General features: G+C 34.4%; 1 protein-coding gene across 1 annotated transcript in view; it reads left to right on the top strand.

Annotated features, from left to right (window-relative positions):
• LOC145258153 (cubilin-like) overlaps positions 1-15207 on the top strand; it is a 409766-nt gene extending 394559 nt beyond the window's left edge. Inside the window, exons 64-68 of the mRNA XM_080115944.1 lie at positions 152-290; positions 4139-4320; positions 7478-7643; positions 11194-11474; positions 14857-15207. Coding sequence (XP_079972070.1) covers positions 152-290; positions 4139-4320; positions 7478-7643; positions 11194-11474; positions 14857-14961 — 873 coding nt within the window. The 3' untranslated portion in view covers positions 14962-15207. The remainder of the gene's footprint in view (positions 1-151; positions 291-4138; positions 4321-7477; positions 7644-11193; positions 11475-14856) is intronic.
• The last annotated feature ends 9541 nt before the right edge of the window (positions 15208-24748 follow it).

Raw genomic sequence — 24748 nt, forward strand, 5'->3', positions numbered from 1 at the left:
TTAATACTTTTAATACTGGGTTTTGGTGGATTCCTGTTCAGTCAGAACATGCCAACCAAATACCTACTCTATACTACTAACCGAATACTAAAACAGTATTTGATGTCGAGGTGGCTGTTTGTAACAATATATATACATTTCCTTTTTTCAGGTAGCTGGCTATAAGTATAAATACTGTGGCAATCTACATCCACCAATGTATTATTCGCATACATCTACAGTGCGTATTGACTTCATCACCCAGGCTCTTGGTGAATCAGAAAAGTTTACTCTTCAGTACCAATTGGCAGGTGAGTTCCATAACAGTTATAAAAGGTAAGTTATTGGCATCTGTACATAGAAACAATGCATCTCAGATCAGTCTGTTGCTGAATTGCAATGTCTACTGTGACTGTGCAGGCCTATCCTGTATCGGTAGGCTTCATTGTAGTTGCCACAGACGTAAGTGGCTCCTGGTTCTTAGAGTTTTGATTCAACCCTCTGTGATCTTTATTCTCTCCTCCTATTTTATTGTTTGTCTTTCCTCTCGTGATTAGCAGCAATATAGTGGATTTTCTAGTGCACAAGCCTGTGCAATGTGTATGGAGATGCTGAACCCCATATACCAGGATTCTTGGCCTCACTGATGTGGGGCAAAGGAGAACAAAGCAATCCACTTGGTATCAGCTGTTCTAGAAAGAAATCAAAATAGGTAGTGATAACAGTATTGATATATTATATATTATATTCTAAATATAATTTTGGGGTAATTTGAGAACAGAAACACAAGTCGGATCAGAAAGATATTTTTTTCTTTAGGAACTGATATCAGTGACAAGCTGAAGTAAAATAACAGAAATCATATTGTAGAGTGTTTGTTTTACATCAGCATCATATTAGACTAGCAAGGGGCAGGGGCGCCCGGCTTTGCCCGGTCGTAAAATACAGACAGACAGACATATAGTCTTTTATATATCAGATATTCTTTTTCTTTAATCTAATAAGATTTGCAAAACCATTTCACTGAATGCCTAGGTATTTAAAACTAGCTGGCAGCCCAGCGTTGCCCAGTCGTACAATACTCTTAAACACAATATTTTAATTTATGCAGATTGCATATATATTATTATAGAATCAATCATATATATTATTATAGAATCAATCATATATATTATTATAGAATCAATCATATATATTATTATAGAATCAATCCTCTATTATATATTGTGAGGAATAATTTGCCAGGTGGATTGATTTGCAAAGAAAATTTTTTTGATAAAACAATAATGATGATAATATAGTCCATCAAATTCCGTCTGTGTTTGTTTACAATATCACGTCAGCTGATATTTGGACCTGCCGATGAATACTCTAGAAAAGTCACTTCTGATTAATGTTTAGTTTTAAAATATGCAAATGAAGAAATGATTTGAATCGATTTTAAATGGTACTTCTTCGTTTATTGTAAATTGAATTAATAAAAAAAAAAATGAAAACAAAATAGTGAGGGCTTGAACAGGGAATCATTCAATCTGTAATCGAATGATCTACCACTAAGCTATATCTCAAAAATTATATTATGTTTAGTCGGTGTAACGTAAAATATTCCCCCGTAAAAATCATTCTTTTTTTTTATTTATAAGAGAGAAAGACTATTTTTAAGATTAGATTTTTTCGATTTTCGATACTTATCAGATGAATTTCTGTACGAAACATATCTAAGAACACTGCCAGACATATAAAATAGCTTTGTGTGAAATTTGCAAAAGATAGGCTCAGCCGTTTCGGAACCTACGAGGAAAAAACTCACACACATACACATACAAACTGACTTTTATAAAGTAAAGATGAAGATTTTACAGTGTAAAGCAGATTTCAAATGTCCTGCAGACATTATAAAGTATATATTTGACGCAGAGTATTCCTGTATTGTGTTTACTTGTATTATAAAATATACGCCCAAAGCAAATTGCTCCTGTCCTGCAGACATTATAAAGTATAGGGTCAAAGATCATTATAAGAATAATGGTTGGAATTTGTTTCTTTAAATTTTCAAAGAAGAATAAAACATGTCTTGAATTGAAATTGTCACTTTTTATTCAAGTCCAGTCTTGAGCCACAAATGGAGACTAACAAAGTTTATACAGACAGGTTCAAACATGAAACAGTGTCAACAATATTGATTGCTCCTGCCTTGTGGGCATTATAAAGTATAGGGTTGAAGAAGATTGCTTCTGTCTTGTACGCATTATAAAGTATAAGATCAAAGCAGATTGCTCCCGTCTTGAAGGCCTGATAAAATATAGGGCCAAAGCGGACCATTATAAGAATGGTTGTAATTTAGTTAATTAATTTAACAGAAAAAAAATGTCTTGAATTCAAATTGTCACTTTTTATTCAAGTCCAGCCTTGAGCCACAAGGAGAGACTAACACAAAGTTTACACAAAATATGAAAATTAGAACCAACTCGGATAATACTGACCAACCATCTGTAATATCAACCAGCAATACTTGTGTAGTTTGATGTGTATTGATTTGCATATTAATGAGGCTTCACCCCTAAAAAGATGTTATTAAAAAAATCTGAAGTCGAGATGCCATCTATGCGATGCCGAGACTATGGCTATCGAGGAATAAAAAGATTAAACGATTTAATCACTTATTTAGAACTTTGAAACATTGAAAGCGTCCAGAAGTGGGAGATTGAAATGAGATTTGAGTCGGACTTTTTTTCTAATCGTTGTCGTATAATGGATAATTACGATTCGACTGACTTTTTTGTGTTTGAGAAGCTAGTAGCGTTTAGCAGTGCTCGAGAGGCTAGTAGTGTTTGAAGATGGGAAGTGAGTGCCGATCTGGGCACGGGGTTAGGAGATAATCTTTAAAACTCATGAGAGGTATGTAGTTTGATATGCATTGATTTGCATATCAATGAGGCTTCGTCCCCCCCTCCCCAAAAGACGTTATAAAAAACCTGAAGTCGAGAGGGCAGGGGAGTCAAATTCTTGGAACCGAACTGAACAGGTCGGAATTTACAATGTCAAGAATCCTTCTTTTTTTTTTTGTCTTTTTTTATGTAGTTTTCTTTTTTTGTTGTTTTTGTCTTTTTTCTATGTAGTTTTCTTTTTTTTTGTCTTTTTTTATGTAGTTTTTTTTTTGTCTTTTTTTATGTAGTTTTCTTTTTTTTGTCTTTTTTTATGTAGTTTTCTTTTTTTGTTTGTTTTTGTCTTTTTTTATGTAGTTTTCTTTTTTTTGTCTTTTTTATGTAGTTTTCTTTGTTTTTGTCTTTTTTTATGTAGTTTTTTTTTTGTCTTTTTTATGTAGTTTTCTTTTTTTTGTCTTTTTTTATGTAGTTTTCTTTTTTTTGTCTTTTTTATGTAGTTTTCTTTTTTTGTCTTTTTTTATGTAGTTTTCTTTTTTTTGTCTTTTTTTATGTAGTTTTCTTTTTTTTGTCTTTTCTATGTAGTTTTCTTTTTTTTTGTCTTTTTTTATGTAGTTTTTTTTTTGTCTTTTTTATGTAGTTTTCTTTTTTTTGTCTTTTTTTATGTAGTTTTCTTTTTTTGTTTGTTTTTGTCTTTTTTTATGTAGTTTTCTTTTTTTTGTCTTTTTTATGTAGTTTTCTTTTTTTGTTGTTTTTGTCTTTTTTCTATGTAGTTTTCTTTTCTTTTGTCTTTTTTTATGTAGTTTTTTTTTGTCTTTTTTATGTAGTTTTCTTTTTTTTGTCTTTTTTTATGTAGTTTTCTTTTTTTGTTTGTTTTTGTCTTTTTTTATGTAGTTTTCTTTTTTTTTGTTTTTGTCTTTTTTCTATGTAGTTTTCTTTTTTTTGTCTTTTTTATGTAGTTTTCTTTTTTTTTGTCTTTTTTATGTAGTTTTCTTTTTTTGTCTTTTTTTATGTAGTTTTCTTTTTTTGTTTGTTTTTGTCTTTTTTTATGTAGTTTTCTTTTTTTTGTTTTTGTCTTTTTTCTATGTAGTTTTCTTTTTTTTGTCTTTTTTATGTAGTTTTCTTTTTTTTGTCTTTTTTATGTAGTTTTCTTTTTTTTTGTCTTTTTTATGTAGTTTTCTTTTTTGTTTGTTTTTGTCTCACTTTTTTTTATGCAGTTTTCTTTTTTTTCTGTAATTTGCAACCATTTTTTTTCCAATATAACTATTTTTTTTCAGGATGCAACAGAAATTACACGTCGGCCAATGGAGAGATATTCAGTCCAGGATGGCCTGACAATTACATGAACTATGCCAAGTGCAATATCATAATCAAATCACCTGTGGGAACAAAACTGTCTTTGTACTTTAATGCTTTTAAACTGGAAGGACATTCCAGTTGCAGTTATGATTACTTACAGGTAAAAATGTTTGTGAATCTATTGGACAAGTACCTTTGTGTCTTTTTATAACCTGATGCGAGTAATCTTTACATCTATAAAAGTGTGTGTGTATGTGTGTGTGTGTGTGTGTGTGTGTGCGTGTGTGTGTGTGTGTGTGTGTGTGAGAGAGAGAGAGGAAAACTCTTAATCTATATACTCAACAAATTTTTCATCTACAGACTTGAAACTTGGTATATAGGGTATGCAAAGATAAGTGTGTCATGCCTAAAGTCAAGCATGGTCGTGGGAATGTCATAGTCTGGGGCTGCATGAGTGCTGCAGGTATTGGGGAGTTACATTTCATTGAGGGAAACATGAACTCCAACATGTACTGTCAAATATCCAGAACTGGGTCACAGAGCAGTATTCCAGCATGACAATGACCCAAAACACACATCCAAGACAACCACTGCTTTACTGAAGCGGTTGATGGACTGGCCAAGCATGTCTCCAGACTTAAACCCAGTAGAATATTTCTGGGTCCTCCTCAGGCAGATGGTGGAGGTGCGCAAAGTGTCAAATATCTGCCAACTCCGTGATGTCATAATTGAAGAGTGGAAGACCATTCCAGTCTCTACATGTGAAGCTCTGGTAAGCTCCATGCCCAGGAGAGTAAAGACAGTTTTGGATAATGATGATGGCCACACAAAATAATGAGAGTTAACGTGTTGTATGTTAACATTGACAACTTTTCGTAAGGGGTGTACTCACTTTTGTTGCGAAGGATTTAGCTTTTTTAATTGCTATATTTTGAGTTATTTTAAGGAGAAAATAAATTAACTCTGTTATATATGCTGCAGACAGACTACTTTTCATTGTGTCAAAAAATCATTTTTTTTTCAGTGTTGTCCTATGAAGAGATATTTGAAGAAATGTGAGGGGTGTACTAACTGTTTATATATATATATATATATATATATATATATATATATATATATATATATATATATATAGTGTATCACAAAAGTGAGTAATATATATATATATATATACATATATATATATACATATATATATATACATATATATATATACATATATATATATATATATATATATATATATATACACTCGTGAGCAAAAAAAAAAAAAATAAGCCAAACAAATTTTATACATTTTATTGCACTAAATGCTATATTGAACAAAGAACAATTGAACAAGGAACCTTAAACGAGACTAATAACACAGAACAAGACAATTATTTTAATAAATGCTTAGTATGGAATCGTATTCCCTTTTGATTTCTTTTAAAGATCAATCCTTTTAGACATGCTTTTAACCAAAGTGGAACACTGTGAAGAGTGAAACCAGGTATCCCTGTTCCTATCCTTGTTGCTATTCCATTCGCTTTGCACAGCTTCCCACAGTTTGTCATTTTTCAAAAAAGTTCTTCACGAGATATTATGGACCAAATAATCTCGATTGGGTTTAAATCGGGGCTTTGGCCTGGCCAAAACATCACATCAATTGAATTATCAGAAAACCATAATTTTGTGACTTTAGCAGTGTGTGCAGGGCATTATTATGTTGAAAAATAATGTTCTGGGATATTTCCAGCTTCTGGATACTTGGTAACAGTCCTGTTTCTAATATTCGAATGTATTCCTTTGCATTGATTGACTTCTCACATCTAATAAGTTCCCCAACTCCTGCTGCAGTAAAACTTTCCCATACCAGTATCCCTCCATTCCATTTAACTGTCATTTTTTTATAACTTGGCAAAAATCTTTCTCCAGTTCTTTAAATGCACCGTTCGGGAGCATCACTAACAAGACAAAATCTTGATTCATCTAACCAGAAAACATTCCTGAACCACTGTATTTTTCTTGCCATAACACAAGAAAAATCTCTTTCTATCATTGATGTTCTTCTTTGATAAAAATGGCTTCTTTGCAAATCTTTTTGAAGAAAACCCCATTTCTTTCATTCGTCTTGATATTGTATATCTAGAAAGAGAATTTCCAGCCCCTGTTTTGAATTGTTTGTTATGGTCAACATAAGTTTTCTTTCGGTCCTTCAAAACAGTTAATTTAAGCCTGTGGGCGTCCTTCAAATTGGATGCTCTAGGGCGACCAGATCCAGATTTCCTTTTTATCAAGCGTTTGACTTCGAACCTTTCACCAATTCGCTTCATTACAGAAAGAAATGTTTTCACATTTTCTTTTCTTAAAATATAAAAAATCTGCTTGTAAGTCATTTTGGACTGCCATAAACCTGCAATTCGGTTTTTTATATCCTCGCCAAGATGCGGTCTTACCATTTTTAAGATTAATTTTTCCACTTATTATTATATGCTATAATAATAATAATCTGCAAAATAGAAATTTTCAGTTAAAATTAACAAGAATTCATGGAAAAATATTGAAAAATTGATTTCTTCCTTCTTTCACTCTTGACTCATTTTTTTTTTTTTTGCTCATGAGTATATATATATATATATATATATATATATATATATATATATATATATATAAATTCAAAGATGGCGTAACTAAAAAAACACAATTGCAGCTTCTCTTCCGATTTTCGGATTTTGTAATCATGCCCATATTTATGTATTTTCTTTTAAAGATGATAAGCCATACATTGAGTATTTTAACATGCTTAAATAATAAACGGTAAGATGGACAAAATCTGGAAATTTGGAATATAGGCTTTTTTTATTTGTATATGATCTGTAGTTACATCGAACTAAATTTAAAGATTGTTATAAGTAAAAGATGAAATATAATTGAATAAGCATATTTTCCCATATATATATATATATATATATATATATATATATATAATTTTAAAAATATAATTATCCACTGACACGTGTTTCGTCGTCCACGACTCATCAGAGTGGCTGAATCTAGCGAGATTCGAAAGCGGCACCTCGTGATAAGAAGCCTAAACCACGGTGCTAACCTCGCCGGACTACTAAATGTATCACTTTTACGTAGATGTTTTTATTTGTTTTTGTTAGCGATACTTTCTTGAATGAATATATATATATATGTCAATGTCTGTGCGTTTATCACATTATTCTAACAGATTATCGTACGTTGCACTGTTTGGATTCTGGCTGACTGATTTTGTTGTGTATTTCTGAACCTTCAAGAAGTTATTTCTTAATTTTTTTTTCTGATTTCAGGTAAAATATTTTATTAATTCGACAACTCTTCGAACCACGAGGCTTTGTTATCGTGTGTTGCCGTATCCGATATTTGCTTGGAATAACACAATCGAACTCTACTTCAAAACGGATATTTTTGTAACAGAAGAAGGTTACCATCTCGTTTTCACTTCAACAACACAAGGTAAAAATACATTTTGAGTTAAATTGTACAGGGTGGAATGATAGAATTGTCGCCCTAGAAAAGACGACATGATTCTATTTCCGTTTGATGAAAACCGGTTTTCTTTTATTGTTGCAGATCATCTACTAGTTGATCAGTTTTGTACAAATCCCAAGAGTGATAGGAGCCTTCTATTATGTCTGAAAATGACACAATGTTCAACGAGCGAGATTGGAGATGTGCTGCTGTACAACTCGTGCTCTCTACCGATCCAAGTTATGAAAACAGGACCATTGCCAACACCCTCAAAATGCATCACTGGTTTGTCACGAATAACAGGAATGTGATCAGGTTGATGAAAACAAAGTTTTCAGCCACGGTTCTGGTCTTTGGTGTAGTTTCAAATGAGGTCACATCATGCCATCTCACATCTTCAAAGTCGGCTTGAAAGTCAACACCAAAGTGTACCTGGATATGCTGAAGAGTTTGGTGATCCCCTAGTGTAATCAAGTGGCTGCTGGCAGACCCTGGGTGTGGCAGCAGGACTCGCCACCAGCCCACAAGTAAAAAGAGACCCACACTTGGCTTCAGAAGGATTGCTATGACTTGATACCCTTCTCTCACTGGTCGCTCTCCTCTCCTGACCTGAGCTTGCTGGAGTCCTTCGTTTGGTCATATGCTGAGAGCATCACCAACATGACCTCCCACAATACCAAAGCCAACCTAATTGCCACCATCTGCCAAGTATTTACCAAACTCCTGCCAGCGCTAGTGGAAAAGGCATGCTCCTAGTTCCAGACCCGTATTGAGGCAATGATTGAGGCTGAAGGCGGCTACATTGAATAGATGTTAGCTCTACTACATAATCAAGTTACTTGAATTGATTGTTTTCAATAAAAGTTTTAAAATAAAGGTTAGTGTTTTTTTCTTTAGGGCAACACTTTCATGGTTCTACCCTGTAAAAGTCTGCTTTATGGCAGCTTCCGTTTTTGACACAAAAAAAGTCTTTTTTTTTTTTTTTTTTTTTTTTTTTTTTTTTTTTTTTAAGAAGTAAAAACTATTAAAACGCATTTCGTTCCTATGTCCGCATTTTGCAATTTTAAATTACTGTAACATCAGCATCAGTTTGCCATCCTGGCTAATCAACCTACGAAAGCCCAGACGGTTCCTATTTACCTGCCTCTTCATGAGGACAGAGTTAGAGCACAATTGAACCATGATACATGACTTTTGCATTTTAAACTTTAATTTAAGCCATTATATAAAAATGATTTTATAAAATCAACAGTACATACTTAACAATGAAATGTAGACTTCAATGTATTGTGGACTAAGTCACTGTAGAGAGGCATATGAAGCTTCCTCCAGGTGCACCACGGTGAGTCCCTGACTAGAGCAAGCAATTAATCAATTTGATTGAAAAATTCAATAATTACAAGAAACCTTCTCTCCCACTAATAGCAATGACCAAGAACACATTACCCGAAAGTACTTCCTTTAAACTCCTTGGCCAACATTTACAGGGAACATGAACTGGAATAGATACATTGAGAGCATTGCTAAGGCTGCTGCAAAGAAAGTGAACTCTCTATACCGTGCTAGAAAACTACTTACGCCTGAAAGTATCCTATACCTCTATAAGGCCACCATTCGCCCATGTATGGAGTACTGTTGTCACATTTGGGTTGGTGCATCTGCTGCTTGTCTCTCACTCCTGGACAGGGTTCAAAACAGAGTTGCCATCCTGATAGGTCCTGAGCTGTTATCTAGGCTTCAGCCTCTGTCCCACAGATTAAATGTTGCATCCCTCTGCCTGTTCTACAAGTACTTTAATGGTGAATGCTCTGACGAACTAGAAGCACTTCTACTCCCTCGACGTGACTACCCCTAACAAACCCAACAAGCAGCTGTCCCACCCACACAGTAGAGATCCATAGATGTAAGAAAGCCTTCTACTCCAATAGTTTCTTCCCCAGAACTGCTAGACTTTGGAACTCCCTTCTGGGATACTGCTTTCCCAACTGTACTGATAGGCAGAAGTTCAAGTGTAATGTGAACAAACATCTTGCTACTCATCTCCCTTCATAATGCCCCTGCAACTTATGTCCTCGATAGTAGCCCCTTACTTCAAAGTGGCACTGTGCCTTGTTTGGGCTGAAAATTGATTAAAAAAAAAAATGGATAATTTCAACTATTTCTATGATAGTAGGTGCTAGTCTGATTGCAAGAATTAGTGAATGGAGTAAGTTTAGTAAACTGCCATTACTAACTAGCAGAGTGTTACCATTGTCAACCAATGGACGAGTTTACCAAGTTTATCAGGATTTGTACATAGTATGATAATTTATAGAAGTGAAACCTGGCCAGTGAGGGTTGAGGACATGTGTTGCATGAAGAGAAATGATATGGGAATCATACGAATGATGTGTAATGTGAATCTTAAAGACAGGTTTAGTTCTCATTACATGAGAGGAAGATTAAATCTGGACAGTATCTGGAGATGTGTGCAGAACAGGAGACTTCGATGGTATGGCCACATTGAAAGAATAGATGAGAGTTACTGGGCTAGTAGATATAGAATAGTTGAGGTAGCATGTTCAGTTCACTGGGGAAGGCCAAGAAAAAGATGGGGGAAAGCGATAAAATTGAACTTGAGAAAAAGTGGGATAAATAAAGACCCATCCAAAGGCAATTTAGTTTAAAAGTCAATTTCTTAAAGCAGTACAACATATGTCAGCATTTAAAATGTACATTAATGCAAAGATGATGATGATGATGATGATGATGATGATGATGATGATGATGATGATGATGATTCTGGTAGAATACAAATTAATAAAATAAAATGATCCAATGATTGATGTTGACGAACTAAAAGCCACTCGAGGATGAGGGTTAATGAAATAGATAAATTATCAGTTGCATGATGAATAATATTATGAGAGGATTGAAAATGATGACTGAAATGAAAAAGTTTGGATTACTTATGAGGACAGTTTATGACAAGTATTTGTTTACATTGGATTTGAAGACAGCTATGTAGGAAAGCAATCCTGCAGTATTGTGTTCCACAAATGGGTATTTAAAGGAAATGAACTCTGTTCATGGAAATTCCTTTTGATATTTGGCAAATGAAGGTTAAAATTAAAGTTCTTTGCAGTTGTCGTAATTAGACGAGTTCTTCCTGTGAATCTTTTACAAGCAAAATCCAGAGATTGGAGTACATTCGGGAAGCTTCTGTTGAACTACTGATAGAGTAGATAAAGACTAGCAGGGTTTTTTTCTGTGAGAAGGGGCTGTAGAAAACGATGAAAATTTTGAATTTGAAATCAAAATGAATTTATTCAATTAACTTGTCATTGTGATTTGAAATATTAAGCTATAAGCAAAGGATAATGCCGACCATGTTGGATTGTTACTTACTAAAAAAACAACAACAGGTATCAACTAAATCTTACATTGAAATTAAAAAGAAAAATGTTTCAGGACTTTAAACTATACAGGTCGGTAGAAAGTTTTAGATTGCGATTTTGAACTTGAAATGAAAAAAAATTTTTTAAATTATTTTCAGATAGTGGTTGTGGAGGAAATCTGACTGCCATTGACGGGACGTTTACCAGTCCAAACTACCCCGGATTTTACCCAGAAACTGCAGCCAACAACACCGTCCCCCAAAATAAAGAGTGCCAGTGGAATATCCGGGTACCAGCTGACAGACAAATTAACCTGTCCTTTGCAGAATTTTCATTGGCTGCCAATTCTAACGTCACGAATTGTGTTAAAAATCACGTCAAGATTTATATAGGATTAAGAAGTCGCAACACATTGTATAGCACGGAATGTAATGATGACGTAAGTAACTCTTTTTAAAAAAAATTATCTCATAGATTTAAAAAATATTCTTGTCATTATCAAGATAAAATGATTGCGTATTGTTTGAATTCTTTTTTAATCCTTTAAACACATGCAGTCAACTAGTTTATATTTAAATAAATAAAACTAATAATTATAAAAGCTATACTAATATGAGTGAAGGGTGTTTGTCTGTCTGACCACTAACTGCTTTTAGGCCTTGAATCTACAAGGATTTTTTCTTTATAAAAGTTACTATTTATTATTTTTATGACTAATGCTTACGAGTAACACAAATGATTGAACTGTATTCTGTTGCATATTATTCTGGGCAACACCAAAATTATTGCTGGTCATGCACACACGCATATTTAGCTGGGTGCACACATACAAGGATTGTTGACAAGTCTTCAAAACAAGAAACATGGCATCAGAAATCATAACATTCGAAGGAATGTACAAAAACTTTGGAATTCAACATTCTTCAACTGACCAAGTTTTCGAAAATGTTAATAGCAAAATTGGAATTTGGCCTGGAAATATTTTTGGAGGAGGATTTTGTCAATATAAACAAATAAAATCAGATTATCATCAGTCGTCAACAAGCCACCTGCCACTCCACATCTTTCTTTCTTTCTCTCTCTCTCTCTCTCTGTTTCTCTTGCTCTCTCTCTCTCTCTCTCTCTCTCTCTCTCTCTCTCTCTCTCTCTCTCTCTCTCTCTCTCTCTAGCATACTGTGAAAGTATTGTTGAGAGAATAAATTGTCATTCTTTTTATATTATCAAATTGTTGATGTAATTATTTTGAAAAACAATTTATCGCTGTATATACATTCGTCAAGCATTTGACACCTGATTTAACAGATTAAATAGACGAGGCTGTAAATAACAGACGAGCTGCAGCAACAACCTTACTTCCTTTTCACAATCTTAACAGAAAAAGTTTTTATCTTTTCCAACACTACAACCACTGATCATCACTTTGGTATTATTAACATCCACTCTCAGGCCTTTACTTTCTACAGTATTCCTCTAAGTCTTAAACTTAACAATTTCCATTGTTTCACAGTCAATTACTAAATCATCAACATACAGCATCTTTTCTGAACAACCTATAATGATACATCCCGGACGAGCCCCCATTTATATGGTCGTCCAGGGAGAACTTAGTTTAGAGGAAGTGACATCTTGTATACTAAATCATCAACATACAGCATTTCTTCTGGACAACCTATAATGATACATCCCGGACGAGCCCCCATTTATATGGTCGTCCAGGGAGAACTTAGTTTAGAGGAAGTGACATCTTATATACTAAATCATCAACATACAGCATTTCTTCTGGACAACCTATAATGATACATCCCGGACGAGCCCCCATTTATATGGTCGTCCAGGGAGAACTTAGTTTAGAGGAAGTGACATCTTATATACTAAATCATCAACATACAGCATTTCTTCTGGACAACCTATAATGATACATCCCGGACGAGCCCCCATTTATATGGTCGTCCAGGGAGAACTTAGTTTAGAGGAAGTGACATCTTATATACTAAATCATCAACATACAGCATTTCTTCTGGACAACCTATAATGATACATCCCGGACGAGCCCCCATTTATATGGTCGTCCAGGGAGAACTTAGTTTGGAGGAAGTGACATCTTATATATTAAATCATCAACATACAGCATTTCTTCTGAACAACCTATAATGATACATCCCGGACGAGCCCCCATTTATATGGTCGTCCAGGGAGAACTTAGTTTAGAGGAAGTGACATCTTGTATACTAAATCATCAACATACAGCATTTCTTCTGAACAACCTATAATGATACATCCCGGACGAGCCCCCATTTATATGGTCGTCCAGGGAGAACTTAGTTTGGAGGAAGTGACATCTTATATATTAAATCATCAACATACAGCATTTCTTCTGAACAACCTATAATGATACATCCCGGACGAGCCCCCATTTATATGGTCGTCCAGGGAGAACTTAGTTTGGAGGAAGTGACATCTTATATATTAAATCATCAACATACAGCATTTCTTCTGAACAACCTATAATGATACATCCCGGACGAGCCCCCATTTATATGGTCGTCCAGGGAGAACTTAGTTTAGAGGAAGTGACATCTTGTATACTAAATCATCAACATACAGCATTTCTTCTGGACAACCTATAATGATACATCCCGGACGAGCCCCCATTTATATGGTCGTCCAGGGAGAACTTAGTTTAGAGGAAGTGACATCTTATATACTAAATCATCAACATACAGCATTTCTTCTGGACAACCTATAATGATACATCCCGGACGAGCCCCCATTTATATGGTCGTCCAGGGAGAACTTAGTTTAGAGGAAGTGACATCTTGTATACTAAATCATCAACATACAGCATTTCTTCTGGACAACCTATAATGATACATCCCGGACGAGCCCCCATTTATATGGTCGTCCAGGGAGAACTTAGTTTAGAGGAAGTGACATCTTATATACTAAATCATCAACATACAGCATTTCTTCTGGACAACCTATAATGATACATCCCGGACGAGCCCCCATTTATATGGTCGTCCAGGGAGAACTTAGTTTAGAGGAAGTGACATCTTATATACTAAATCATCAACATACAGCATTTCTTCTGGACAACCTATAATGATACATCCCGGACGAGCCCCCATTTATATGGTCGTCCAGGGAGAACTTAGTTTAGAGGAAGTGACATCTTATATACTAAATCATCAACATACAGCATTTCTTCTGGACAACCTATAATGATACATCCCGGACGAGCCCCCATTTATATGGTCGTCCAGGGAAAACTTAGTTTAGAGGAAGTGACATCTTATATACTAAATCATCAACATACAGCATTTCTTCTGGACAACCTATAATGATACATCCCGGACGAGCCCCCATTTATATGGTCGTCCAGGGAAAACTTAGTTTGGAGGAAGTGACATCTTATATACTAAATCATCAACATACAGCATCTTTTCTGAACAACCTATAATGATACATCCCGGACGAGCCCCCATTTATATGGTCGTCCAGGGAGAACTTAGTTTGGAGGAAGTGACATCTTGTATACTAAATCATCAACATACAGCATTTCTTCTGGACAACACATACAAGCTCCCTAAGACAAACAAAAAGCAACAGAACCTGCTATACTCCTACTTTAACATCAAAGCTGTAACACTATATGTGCTATTAATTTGAGTATTCCTTTGCATTTCTTTAGCATGTTGAGTTATCCGACTGTATCAATATCAATTTCATCTTTCCACACGTTGTTTAAAGTCATATATTTTTAATCAGTTTCATCTTTCTGCATGTTATTTAATGTCATATATATATTTTTTAATTTTCAGACTCCGATTGCTCCCATCAAATCAACTTCAAATGTGATGACGGTAGTGATGGCTTCAGATGGGGTGGCAAGGACACCGAAATTTCGAATTCGTTACACAAGTTAAGAAGAACAAAAATAAGTGTGGTTGGAGAATTATTGTCATCTTTTTGACAATCAGACGAGACGAAAATAAGATCAATAACCAATCAGCACAAATATTTTTAATTTACTTTTTTCATTTCGCATTAATATTTCTTTTTATACATCCAATTTGTTTTTGTTGTTTTTTTAACATTTTTTTTTTTTACTTGGACTTTCTGTAATATAGAAATGTACCATAAGAGTGAAGCAATATATTTTACACAAACAATATCCATTTTTTTGTTTTTTTTATTCATTTCATCTTAAACAAGGCATATTGCTATTTGGAACATAAGAGGCTTCCATTTGGGATCTTGTCTAATAAGGGATTGTCGGAAGTTGAGCAGCAAATTGCACGTCCACATTAAAGTTCCTCTCATTATAGCTGCTCTTATTTAACAATTACGAGAACCCTTTCTAATCACTGATCTCCATGATAAATATTAACACCCGACCCAGGAATTCTTCCTTCAAACTCCTCGGCTTGACATTCACAGGCAATATGAACTGGAGCAAACATATTGAGGACATTACAAAGGCTGCTGAAAAGAAGGTGGGCTCCATCTATCATGCTAGAAGAAGACTCACACCTGAGAGTATCCCGTACCTCTACAACGCCAACATGCATGGAGTATTGCTGCCACATCTGAGCTGATGCATCTATCACTAGCCTCTCCCTCTTGGATATGGTCCAAAAAAGAGTTTTCAATCCAATAGGTCTCACTTTGTTAACTAGGCTCCAGCCCCTGTCCCATCACTGCAATGTCGCATCCCTGTGCCTGTTTTACAAGTATTTTAATGGAATGTGCTCTGATGAATTAATTGCACCTGTGCTCCCTCGACGTACATATCCCCAATAAATCCACTTAGCAACAAAATCACACCCCTTCACTGTTGAGGTCCCTAAATGCCAGAAAGCTTTCTATTCTATTAGATTCTTCCCTCGAACAGCTCGACTTTGGAATTTCTTTCCTGCTACCTGCTTCCCTGACTGTACTGATATGCAGAAGTTTAAATGTAATGTAAACCAACATCTTGTTAATCTTTCATAGGCATGATCCCAAATACGTCCAAGTAGCGAAATGCCTTGTTAGAGGTGAACATAAGAAAAAAGCAAAACAGTCAGGGAAACATTCTGAAGGAAGAAACTATTAGAGTAGAAAGACCTCTACAGGGAAGGGGTGAGATTTTGCTGATAGACAGGTGTGTCGGGAATATGTAGGTCAAGGAGGTACAAGTGCTATAAGTTCATCAGAACACATTACATTAAAGCCGTGTTTGTAAAACAATATTACAACGATAGGGCAGAGGTTGGAGTTTCCATTTTGACAATAGCAGGTGATGGGAATGTCAGAGGTTAACCTCACTCGATGGCTGTGGTTGTTTTAAACATGGCACGTCAGGTAAATGAGGTAAGTTCGGTTCAAAAATCGATGGAAACTTCCAGAGATGCGTCCAGGCTGAACACTGCATAGGTTGAGAGGGAGAGAGAGAGAGAGAGACAGACAGACAGACAGACAGACAGACAGGCAGACAGAGCCAGCCAGCTTGATGGATCCTTATGAGGATGAAATCCAAAAAATCGATGGAAACTTCCAGAGATGAGTCCAGGCTGAACACTGCATAGGTTGAGAGACAGACAGACAGACAGACAGACAGACAAACAGACAGACAGACAGACAGACAGAGCCAGCCAGCTTGACGGATCCTTATGAGGATGAAATCCAAAAAACTTTATGTAGCTTAATTACTATATATATTTTCATAACTTACTAACTCTACTCACATATTGAGCACTGTTGAAGTAAATACTAAAATTCGATACATGAAATATATATATATATATATATATATATATATTACTATTTTATCTGTTTAGTTACATGTGCTTCGATTGCTGGACCATATCTACGATCAAGCAGCCTCGTCAAACCTTACAGAAAACAGGTTTTCTGTAAGATCTGACGAGGCTGTTGGATCATAGATATGGTCCAGCAACCGAAACATGTGTAACTAAACAGATAAAACGGTAATAAAAAAATAAAACGCATATTTGCTCTGCAAAAGTATTGAGCACTCTCTTTAGGTTTTTACTAATTACCATTTTTGCTATATATATATATATATATATATATATATATATATATAATTCCAACATAATCATGTCGACACACAGATTTTTGTTATATCACCAAAGTTAATCATCGTTAATTCTGGTCAGTACTAGATGGGTAACAATTTTGGAATACCAGGTGCTATATGTGACATCTAACTATGACCAAATAATATTACCAACCCACAGTACCTAGCATGACGAAGGACAGACACCAACAAGGTGGAAGGAGGGAAGAAGGTGTAGGTGGTGGTGGTGGTGGTGGTGGTGGTGGTGGTGGTGGTGATGATGATGATGATGATGATGATGATGATGATGATGGCCTAGCAGAACGAGCAGAATAGAAAAGTTGGTCAATGTTTGGTCTGAGACACTGTTGAGGTCTTGGGAGTGGTGGGGGGGGGACTGTGTTTGGTTGGAAGAGATGTTTGACTATTTTTGCAGTTCTGTCGTTTGTTGGAGAGGTTGGATGTCATTTTGACCGAAGCTTTTCTGAGATTTTTGGGTAAGGAAACATTTTTGGTTACAGGAATTCGAAGCATCATCCACAGGGTCAATTGGTCTGAGAGACAAATGGACCTTTGGGGCATAGGAACTATTTTTGTTTGGAAGAGATATTCGTTTATTTCGAAAATCTATCGTGTGGTGAAGAGACATGGTGCCATTGTAACCTCAAAATAAAACATTCTTTAAAAGTTGAGTCATGATTTTTCTTTTTATGTGTGTGTGTGTGTGTGTGTGTGTGTGTGTGTGTGCACGCGTGCGTGCGTGTGTGTGTGTGTGTAAGGGTTTGGAATAAAAACGTTTTTTGTTCCAGCAATAATGGAAATGACAGGATTGATATTACGGCCAATGTCAACATGAAGCACCATAATATAATAACTCAAAAATTTATGTATTTCTTTGAGAAAAGAAAAGAAAAAAATTCCTCGAGTGTCTTTTTTTTTAAGGCAAAATCTTATAAATAAAATTTGACTATTTTTAATCTATGGGAACACATATTTCTTCACGGACAAGGCTAGACGACTAACGCGAACGTGTGGTTTTTACTTCCTTCTGTCCATCCATAGTTCAAAACAATAAAAAAAAAACTACTTCCGGTTTTTGATAAAAACGTAAAACTCTTGCGTCATGGCGCCTTTTTCAAATAGGCGTTTAAAAAATTCTTTTATTTAAAAAATAAATGGATTTTAAAATATGGATAAATTCTTAACAATGAAGAATGGAATTACATATTGATTAGTAATTTTCATAGGTAAGTGATTTTTTGGAATTTATATCGATTTTTTATAATCGACGTACGTTAAATTTCGTTTATTTTCTTCAAATCTTTTTAAAGAAAACCGATTTAAAAAAAAAAACAATATTGCATAATTTGTTATTAAACCTGTTATTTTTTTAAATTTTGGTCTTTGCTCCTTTAATTGAAAAAAATTAGAGTTTGAATTACATTTTTCAAGTAGTTATAAGCTTGGAAAGATAAGAGGTCGAATTATTCAATATTTTTTCACGCATTCGTAAGGTCGGTTTCTGACACACCTAGTGCTGGCATCCCCAAAAATGAATTACCTATTATTTTACATTAAATTTATATTCGAAACGGATCATCCACTCTAAATACTAAAATAATTGTTTTTCATTCTGTCAAGTCTTTGTTTTAAGTAATATTTCATTTTGAAATGGAAATTTAGTTGAGAGCGTAAATCTACAAATTTTATTATTATTATTATTATTATTATTATTATTATTATTATTATTATTATTATTATTATCATTATTATTGAATAAATGTCGATTGAAAACACATTTTATGACCGTTATTGAAGGAGATATTGTTTTTACAAGAGAATACACATCCCATAATAATTTTTAAAATATTTTTACTTATTTACTGTTGTTTTAAAAAAAATAAAATAGATTTATCTAAGTGTTCGTTTTTTTCTTCCTAGCTTTGTAAGTTTTTAGTGGTTCAACTTATTTTACAGAGTTTATTTAGTTAAAAAAATTTAAAAAAACAAGAAATATCGATTGTTACTTTTAAACAAAAAATGTCCGATATGAGAAGATCATGTCTTAGAAGGAGTCTCGATAATAGCTCACTTTGTTAAAAAAAAAAAAAAAAAGAAGCTATTTTACTTTATAAAAATCCAATGCTGCTTTCATTAAAAATTGTTTCAGTAAAATTATATTTTTTTTACGTAGACTTTTAAATAAATGTTTTTACAATTATATATTGATACATTTTAATACAATAAATGTTTTGGTTTTCAAATATTTTTCTGTTCGGTAAAAAAAACTTGTTTGTTACTAATTTGCAGGCGTTGTTTGGCCAAGAAGAAGGAGAGTTATCGCTCCCTAACAATAACCGCCGTCTGCATACTGCAGAAGTGTACCGCAAATGACTTTTAAACAAACAAACAAAAAAGTCATATATTATCAAATAATACATAAGTACCGAAAACACTTCTTGTATTTTTAGTACCACGCTATTTTTAAATAAATTAATTAAATTCAAGTTTCACAATATCTTTTTTTATTAAATTGTTAGGTGGAAGCACCGAATAGTTACAAAACACCCTCCCCTCTCCATGTTTAAAATGGCTTTTGAAATAATAACGTTATTATTTCAGTGTGGTACCAAAATACATAAGTACCGTCTTTTATAATAATCGTAATAATACAAGAATTGTTTAAACTAAATTAATTCTTCTGAATAAAACATTTGCTTTCTTTGATAATACATAAGTGTTTTATTTCTTTTTTTTCCTGTAATAAGACAAAAAGTGTTAAAACTAAAACATATTTTAAAATATATGATTTATAATTTTTTAAAAATATTATGGGGGTGCGTAGTCACCTTTGAAAACAATATATCCTTCAAGAACGGTTATAAAATGTTTTTAATCGATATTTATTCAATAATGAACCAGTTTTTCTACCTAGCAAAAATGAACGAATGTTCCGGGTACGAGTTTTCCGGGCACCGTTAAAAATGGTATTCTAAATAGTAACATTATTATTTAAAGATTTGTTCGTAACAAATGGATGGGGCATTGTTAATATTTTGTTCTTACATTGTTTTCCCATTTTGCCTACCAATCGTCGACTATTTTCAACTGTTTATGAAAACTTTCAAGTAGCATGTTCTATGTTGTACACCAACAACGAACTCAAACAATCCGGCTTTGTTTTAAATCCAAAATAAATCTTTTCTTGCTTTATAATTTTTAATCAATTACAACGAAAACATTTGAGAAAAAATATACGGGGAAATTTCCCGGGGGTTTATGTAATAATTTGAAAATTTACAAAGAAAACAACAAATCTCTAATTAAATATCTATAAAATATGAAAGAATCAGAATCGGAATCCGGAATTGAATCGGAACTGGAAATTTAGAACAGAATCAGTAATTGGATCAGAATCAGGAAAAATTTTGGAATCGTCCCATCACTAATATATATATATATATATATATATATATATATATATATATATATATATATATATGATACTCAATAGAGAATTTGTAATAATAAATTCAAAATCTGCATGAATTAAAATATATTTAAGTGTACTTTATGATCCAGCAAGGCTGGCCCCCCCCCCCCGCTAGTATATAAATACTCTTATTTTTTAATCGAACACTCTGCGTGAATTCTGTCCCATTAGTCTTACAAAGATATATAAAGTAATGATGGGACAATTCCAATTTTTTTCCCAATTCCGATACAATTCACAATTCCAAGACAATTACAATTAAAATTTCGATTCTTTATAGATCTCTTAATATTTAACTATAAAGTTGTTATTTTTTCTAATTACGATAAAAACTTAGAGAACACATAGCATTCCAGATGAAGACAGATCATGCATGACAGTCCGCAGCAGACAAGATAATTGTGGGTGAGTCCTGGAACCAGTGGCTAAGACCGTAGACCTGTGTACCAGACATAGGTTTGACGTCAGCTTTGATCATGTGTAACTACATCTGCATCTGGTCTCTCAGACGTCTTTGTCAATCTTGGAGCGGTTGCATGTTGTTATATAATTGGATGCGTTATTTCCAAATCTTTGTTGCATGTTTTTATATAGTGGGATGCGTTATTTCCAAATCTTTGTCGCATGTTGTTATTTAGTGGGATGCGTTATTTCCAAATCCTCGTCGCCAGTTGTTATATAGTGGGACGCATTAGGATCAATATAACGTAAAATATCTTACCGCAGGTTGTCCAGCCTTCATGTAGGTATGTTTGCAGCACACAATGAAAGAATGGAATAATTATGAACAAATAAGAAAATCACTCACTGTTACATAACGATATACGTTTATTATGAAGACACACACACACATGTAACGACAATTCAAACATAATACATGAAAGGTTAGATGTCCAAGTATGATAACTGGAATGAACGGGGATGATGCCATTTCTCCATTTTAAAAGTCTCTCTGTTTTCCCTCCACTCACTACTTCCGGTCGTTGATCCCGCGATTTCTCACGAGAATTTAAAGTCTAGGACTACGGACAAGGGGAGGCAACTTTGTCCAAAGGAGTAAAGAATTACTCCCCTTGCATTATACTTTTGTATCGTCCTAAAAGTACCCGACCCCTGGTAACAAACATTGTAGTATTTCCACACAAACACACTGCCACACTACAGATTACCGCATGTGCACATATTCACGGATTACAAATATATATATGGCTAAAAACGGTTTTTTGTGTATATATATATATATATATATATATATATTACACAGGAGTCACCACTTATCAAGGCCCAGGGGCCATTCGAGGATAAGGATTAATGAATATATAGTGGTCAAGGGGAACATGTCAGTTATCATTAGTAGTGAAAATTTGGTAAATTGGATTACTTAAGGGGATGGCTCATCATAATTAGTTCACGTTGAACTTGAAAACCACCATATTGTAGTCAGTTGGAAAGCAGGAAAACGGAACAGAGTTCCACATGCATGCAGTTCTAAGAAAGAAGCTTTGTTCATGGACTCTACATTTAGGTTTAGGCACAGGTAAAGAGTGGGGAAAATTATTGGTAGTGTTTTCAGTGTTTTTTGTGAAAGTCAGGCCAGGAGGGACCATAGATTGGAACTCAAACGAGCACTTGCCATGAAAATAATGATAAAGCAGAGACAAGCTGGTGACGTCACTTCCATGGAACAGAGGTTCCAGGGAAGAGAAAAGGACATCCTCCACTAAGCTACGAAGTCTATTTTGAACTCTGTCAAGGCAGGATATGCTGCTTCTGGTAGCTCCTGCTCATATGTGGCATTGTGGCAACAATACTCCATCCTTGGATGCACTTGGCTTTTATACATGTAGAAAATTGCATCAGTAGTGAGATATCTACTGGAATGGTAGAACGATCCCACCATTTTCCCAGCAGCATTGGCAACAGATTTGATGTACGTGTTTCATTTCAGATCAGGAGTAAAAGTCAATCCCAGAAGTTTGTCAAAACAGGGAGCCTCCTCAAGATGAGAGCCATTAATTTCAATCGATGCCAGATGGGGGATCAGAGCGTTGATGATGGATAGATAGAAGTTTGGTCTTAGATGCATTAAAATTAACCAGCCACCTTTTTCCCCATTGCATCACGTGCTCAATCAGAGGAGAGAGAATCAGAGAGAACTTTGTCATTTACGGCCTTTGAAGTGTTGCCATAGATGGTAGTCTCATCAGCATAAATGCCTACAAATGATCTTAGAATGTGATTTGGGAGATCATTGATGTAGATCAGCAAGAGAGCTGGTCCCAAGATGGATCCTTAAGGGACTCCAGCATTAATTCTGTGAACTTCAAATTTTTGCCCATCAACTGCTACTCTTATGAACCTATCAAAGAGAAATGATTTCATAATTGAAAAGATGTTTCCAACTATATCGTAGCTTGAGATTTTGTGGAGTAAAACATTATGCCGCACCCTATCAAAAGCCTTTGATATGTCAAGGGGAATTGCCTTAGAAAGGAAGCCTCCATTGAGAGATTCGCTAATCCTGTGAGATATAACTGTTAACATATCAGCTGCAGATCTCACAGAATGGAAACCATATTGCATGTCACTGAGGAGGTTATTTCTGCTGAGGTGGTTGACTACTTTTTTATTTAACACATATTCATGTAAAATTATAATTATTTATAATTATGTAAATGTTTTGCCATTTAATCATGTTTTCTTTGATTTTTCATTTACGAAAATCTGTTCATGTGCTAAGTTAGAACTTGCTAGCTGGTGACCTTTCTATTCTCTTAATATTTCTTTAATACCATTTTAATTTGCCTTCCATTGTCCTGCATCATGTTTTTAATAGTAGTTGTCCAAGTAAAACCATTTGTGGTCATTAAACCGTCCTGTTGCAGCCAGGCAAACGATTCGATAAATATGTATGGTCCAGAGTATTTATAAATGGTCACTAGTCTGAAGAAGTCATTGTTGCTTAACTTCGATAATCTAGCAAGAACCTATATGTCAATTTGATTATTCTATATATATATATATATATATATATATATATATATATATATACATAAATATATATATATGAACAAATGATTGATAAAACATGTTAAAAAAACATCTTGAAAAAGAGTTAAAAACATATTTAATTTTAAAAAGGAAGCACAAGATAAGTGGATAGTCCTTAATCCGCGGAATTTCAAAGAAATACTCTCCTTCTCATCAGAGGGCAGGAATTAGCAAAATGCGGGATCGGATTTTGCATATAAAAGTATTTAATGAAACCACAAGTAAGTCACAGATCTTACTTGGTTAAAAAAAGGGTGAGGTAAGGGGAATAGGAGGTAAAAGAAAAAATTATAAAAAAGATTTCACATGAATGAATAGTCCGGTGAAGGGTAAAAAATCCAAGAATGGTAAAATCCAAACACGGTTGAATTAAAAACTTCCAATCCAACAGGTAAGTTCCAAATGGTCCAAAATGATCCAAAAGGCAGAATTCCTTGGAAAACAATCACAAATGGAATGAGTTCAAAATCATTAAAAGAAAAGTTCAAATGTGCACAGAAAAAGCACTGGAGAGAATATTTAAAACACGTCTGCCAAGGCCGGAAGAATCAAGTAAATATATATATACACACACACACACACACACACACACACACACACACACACATATATATGTTCTGTTCAGTTACAAGAGACAATGGATACTCCCTGTAAAGGTAGCTGCACGTGGAATTGTGAGAAATCGGCACTGCTCGAGTTCTATGGCAAGGAGAAGTGCTAGCCGACTGGAAACAATGCTGAGATAAGCGGAGAGCACATCCAGCACGTGAAATTTCCAAATGGTCACCCATTTTAGTACTGACCAGGCTCAACATTGCTTAACTTCAGTGATCTCATGAGAACCGGTGTATCAACGTGAATTATGCTATATATATATATATGCTGTTTAATATTATCTTTTCTTCTTTTATACCACAATTTATATTAAATATTGGCATGGTTGTTGGCAATCCCGAAAGGCGCTAGTGTTGCTTAAAAATAACCTTACCAAAGCTAAGAGTTATGGCACAATATCAAGCTCCTCATAAAGGGGAACTCTGGATTGGGACAAACCAAATTTGTTTTCTTTTTTAACATAGGCATCGCCACTTATCAAGGCCAAGAG

This window comes from Euprymna scolopes, chromosome 33, assembly GCF_053919585.1.
Source record: "Euprymna scolopes isolate OS-2025 chromosome 33, ASM5391958v1, whole genome shotgun sequence".
Lineage (NCBI taxonomy): Eukaryota > Metazoa > Mollusca > Cephalopoda > Sepiida > Sepiolidae > Euprymna > Euprymna scolopes.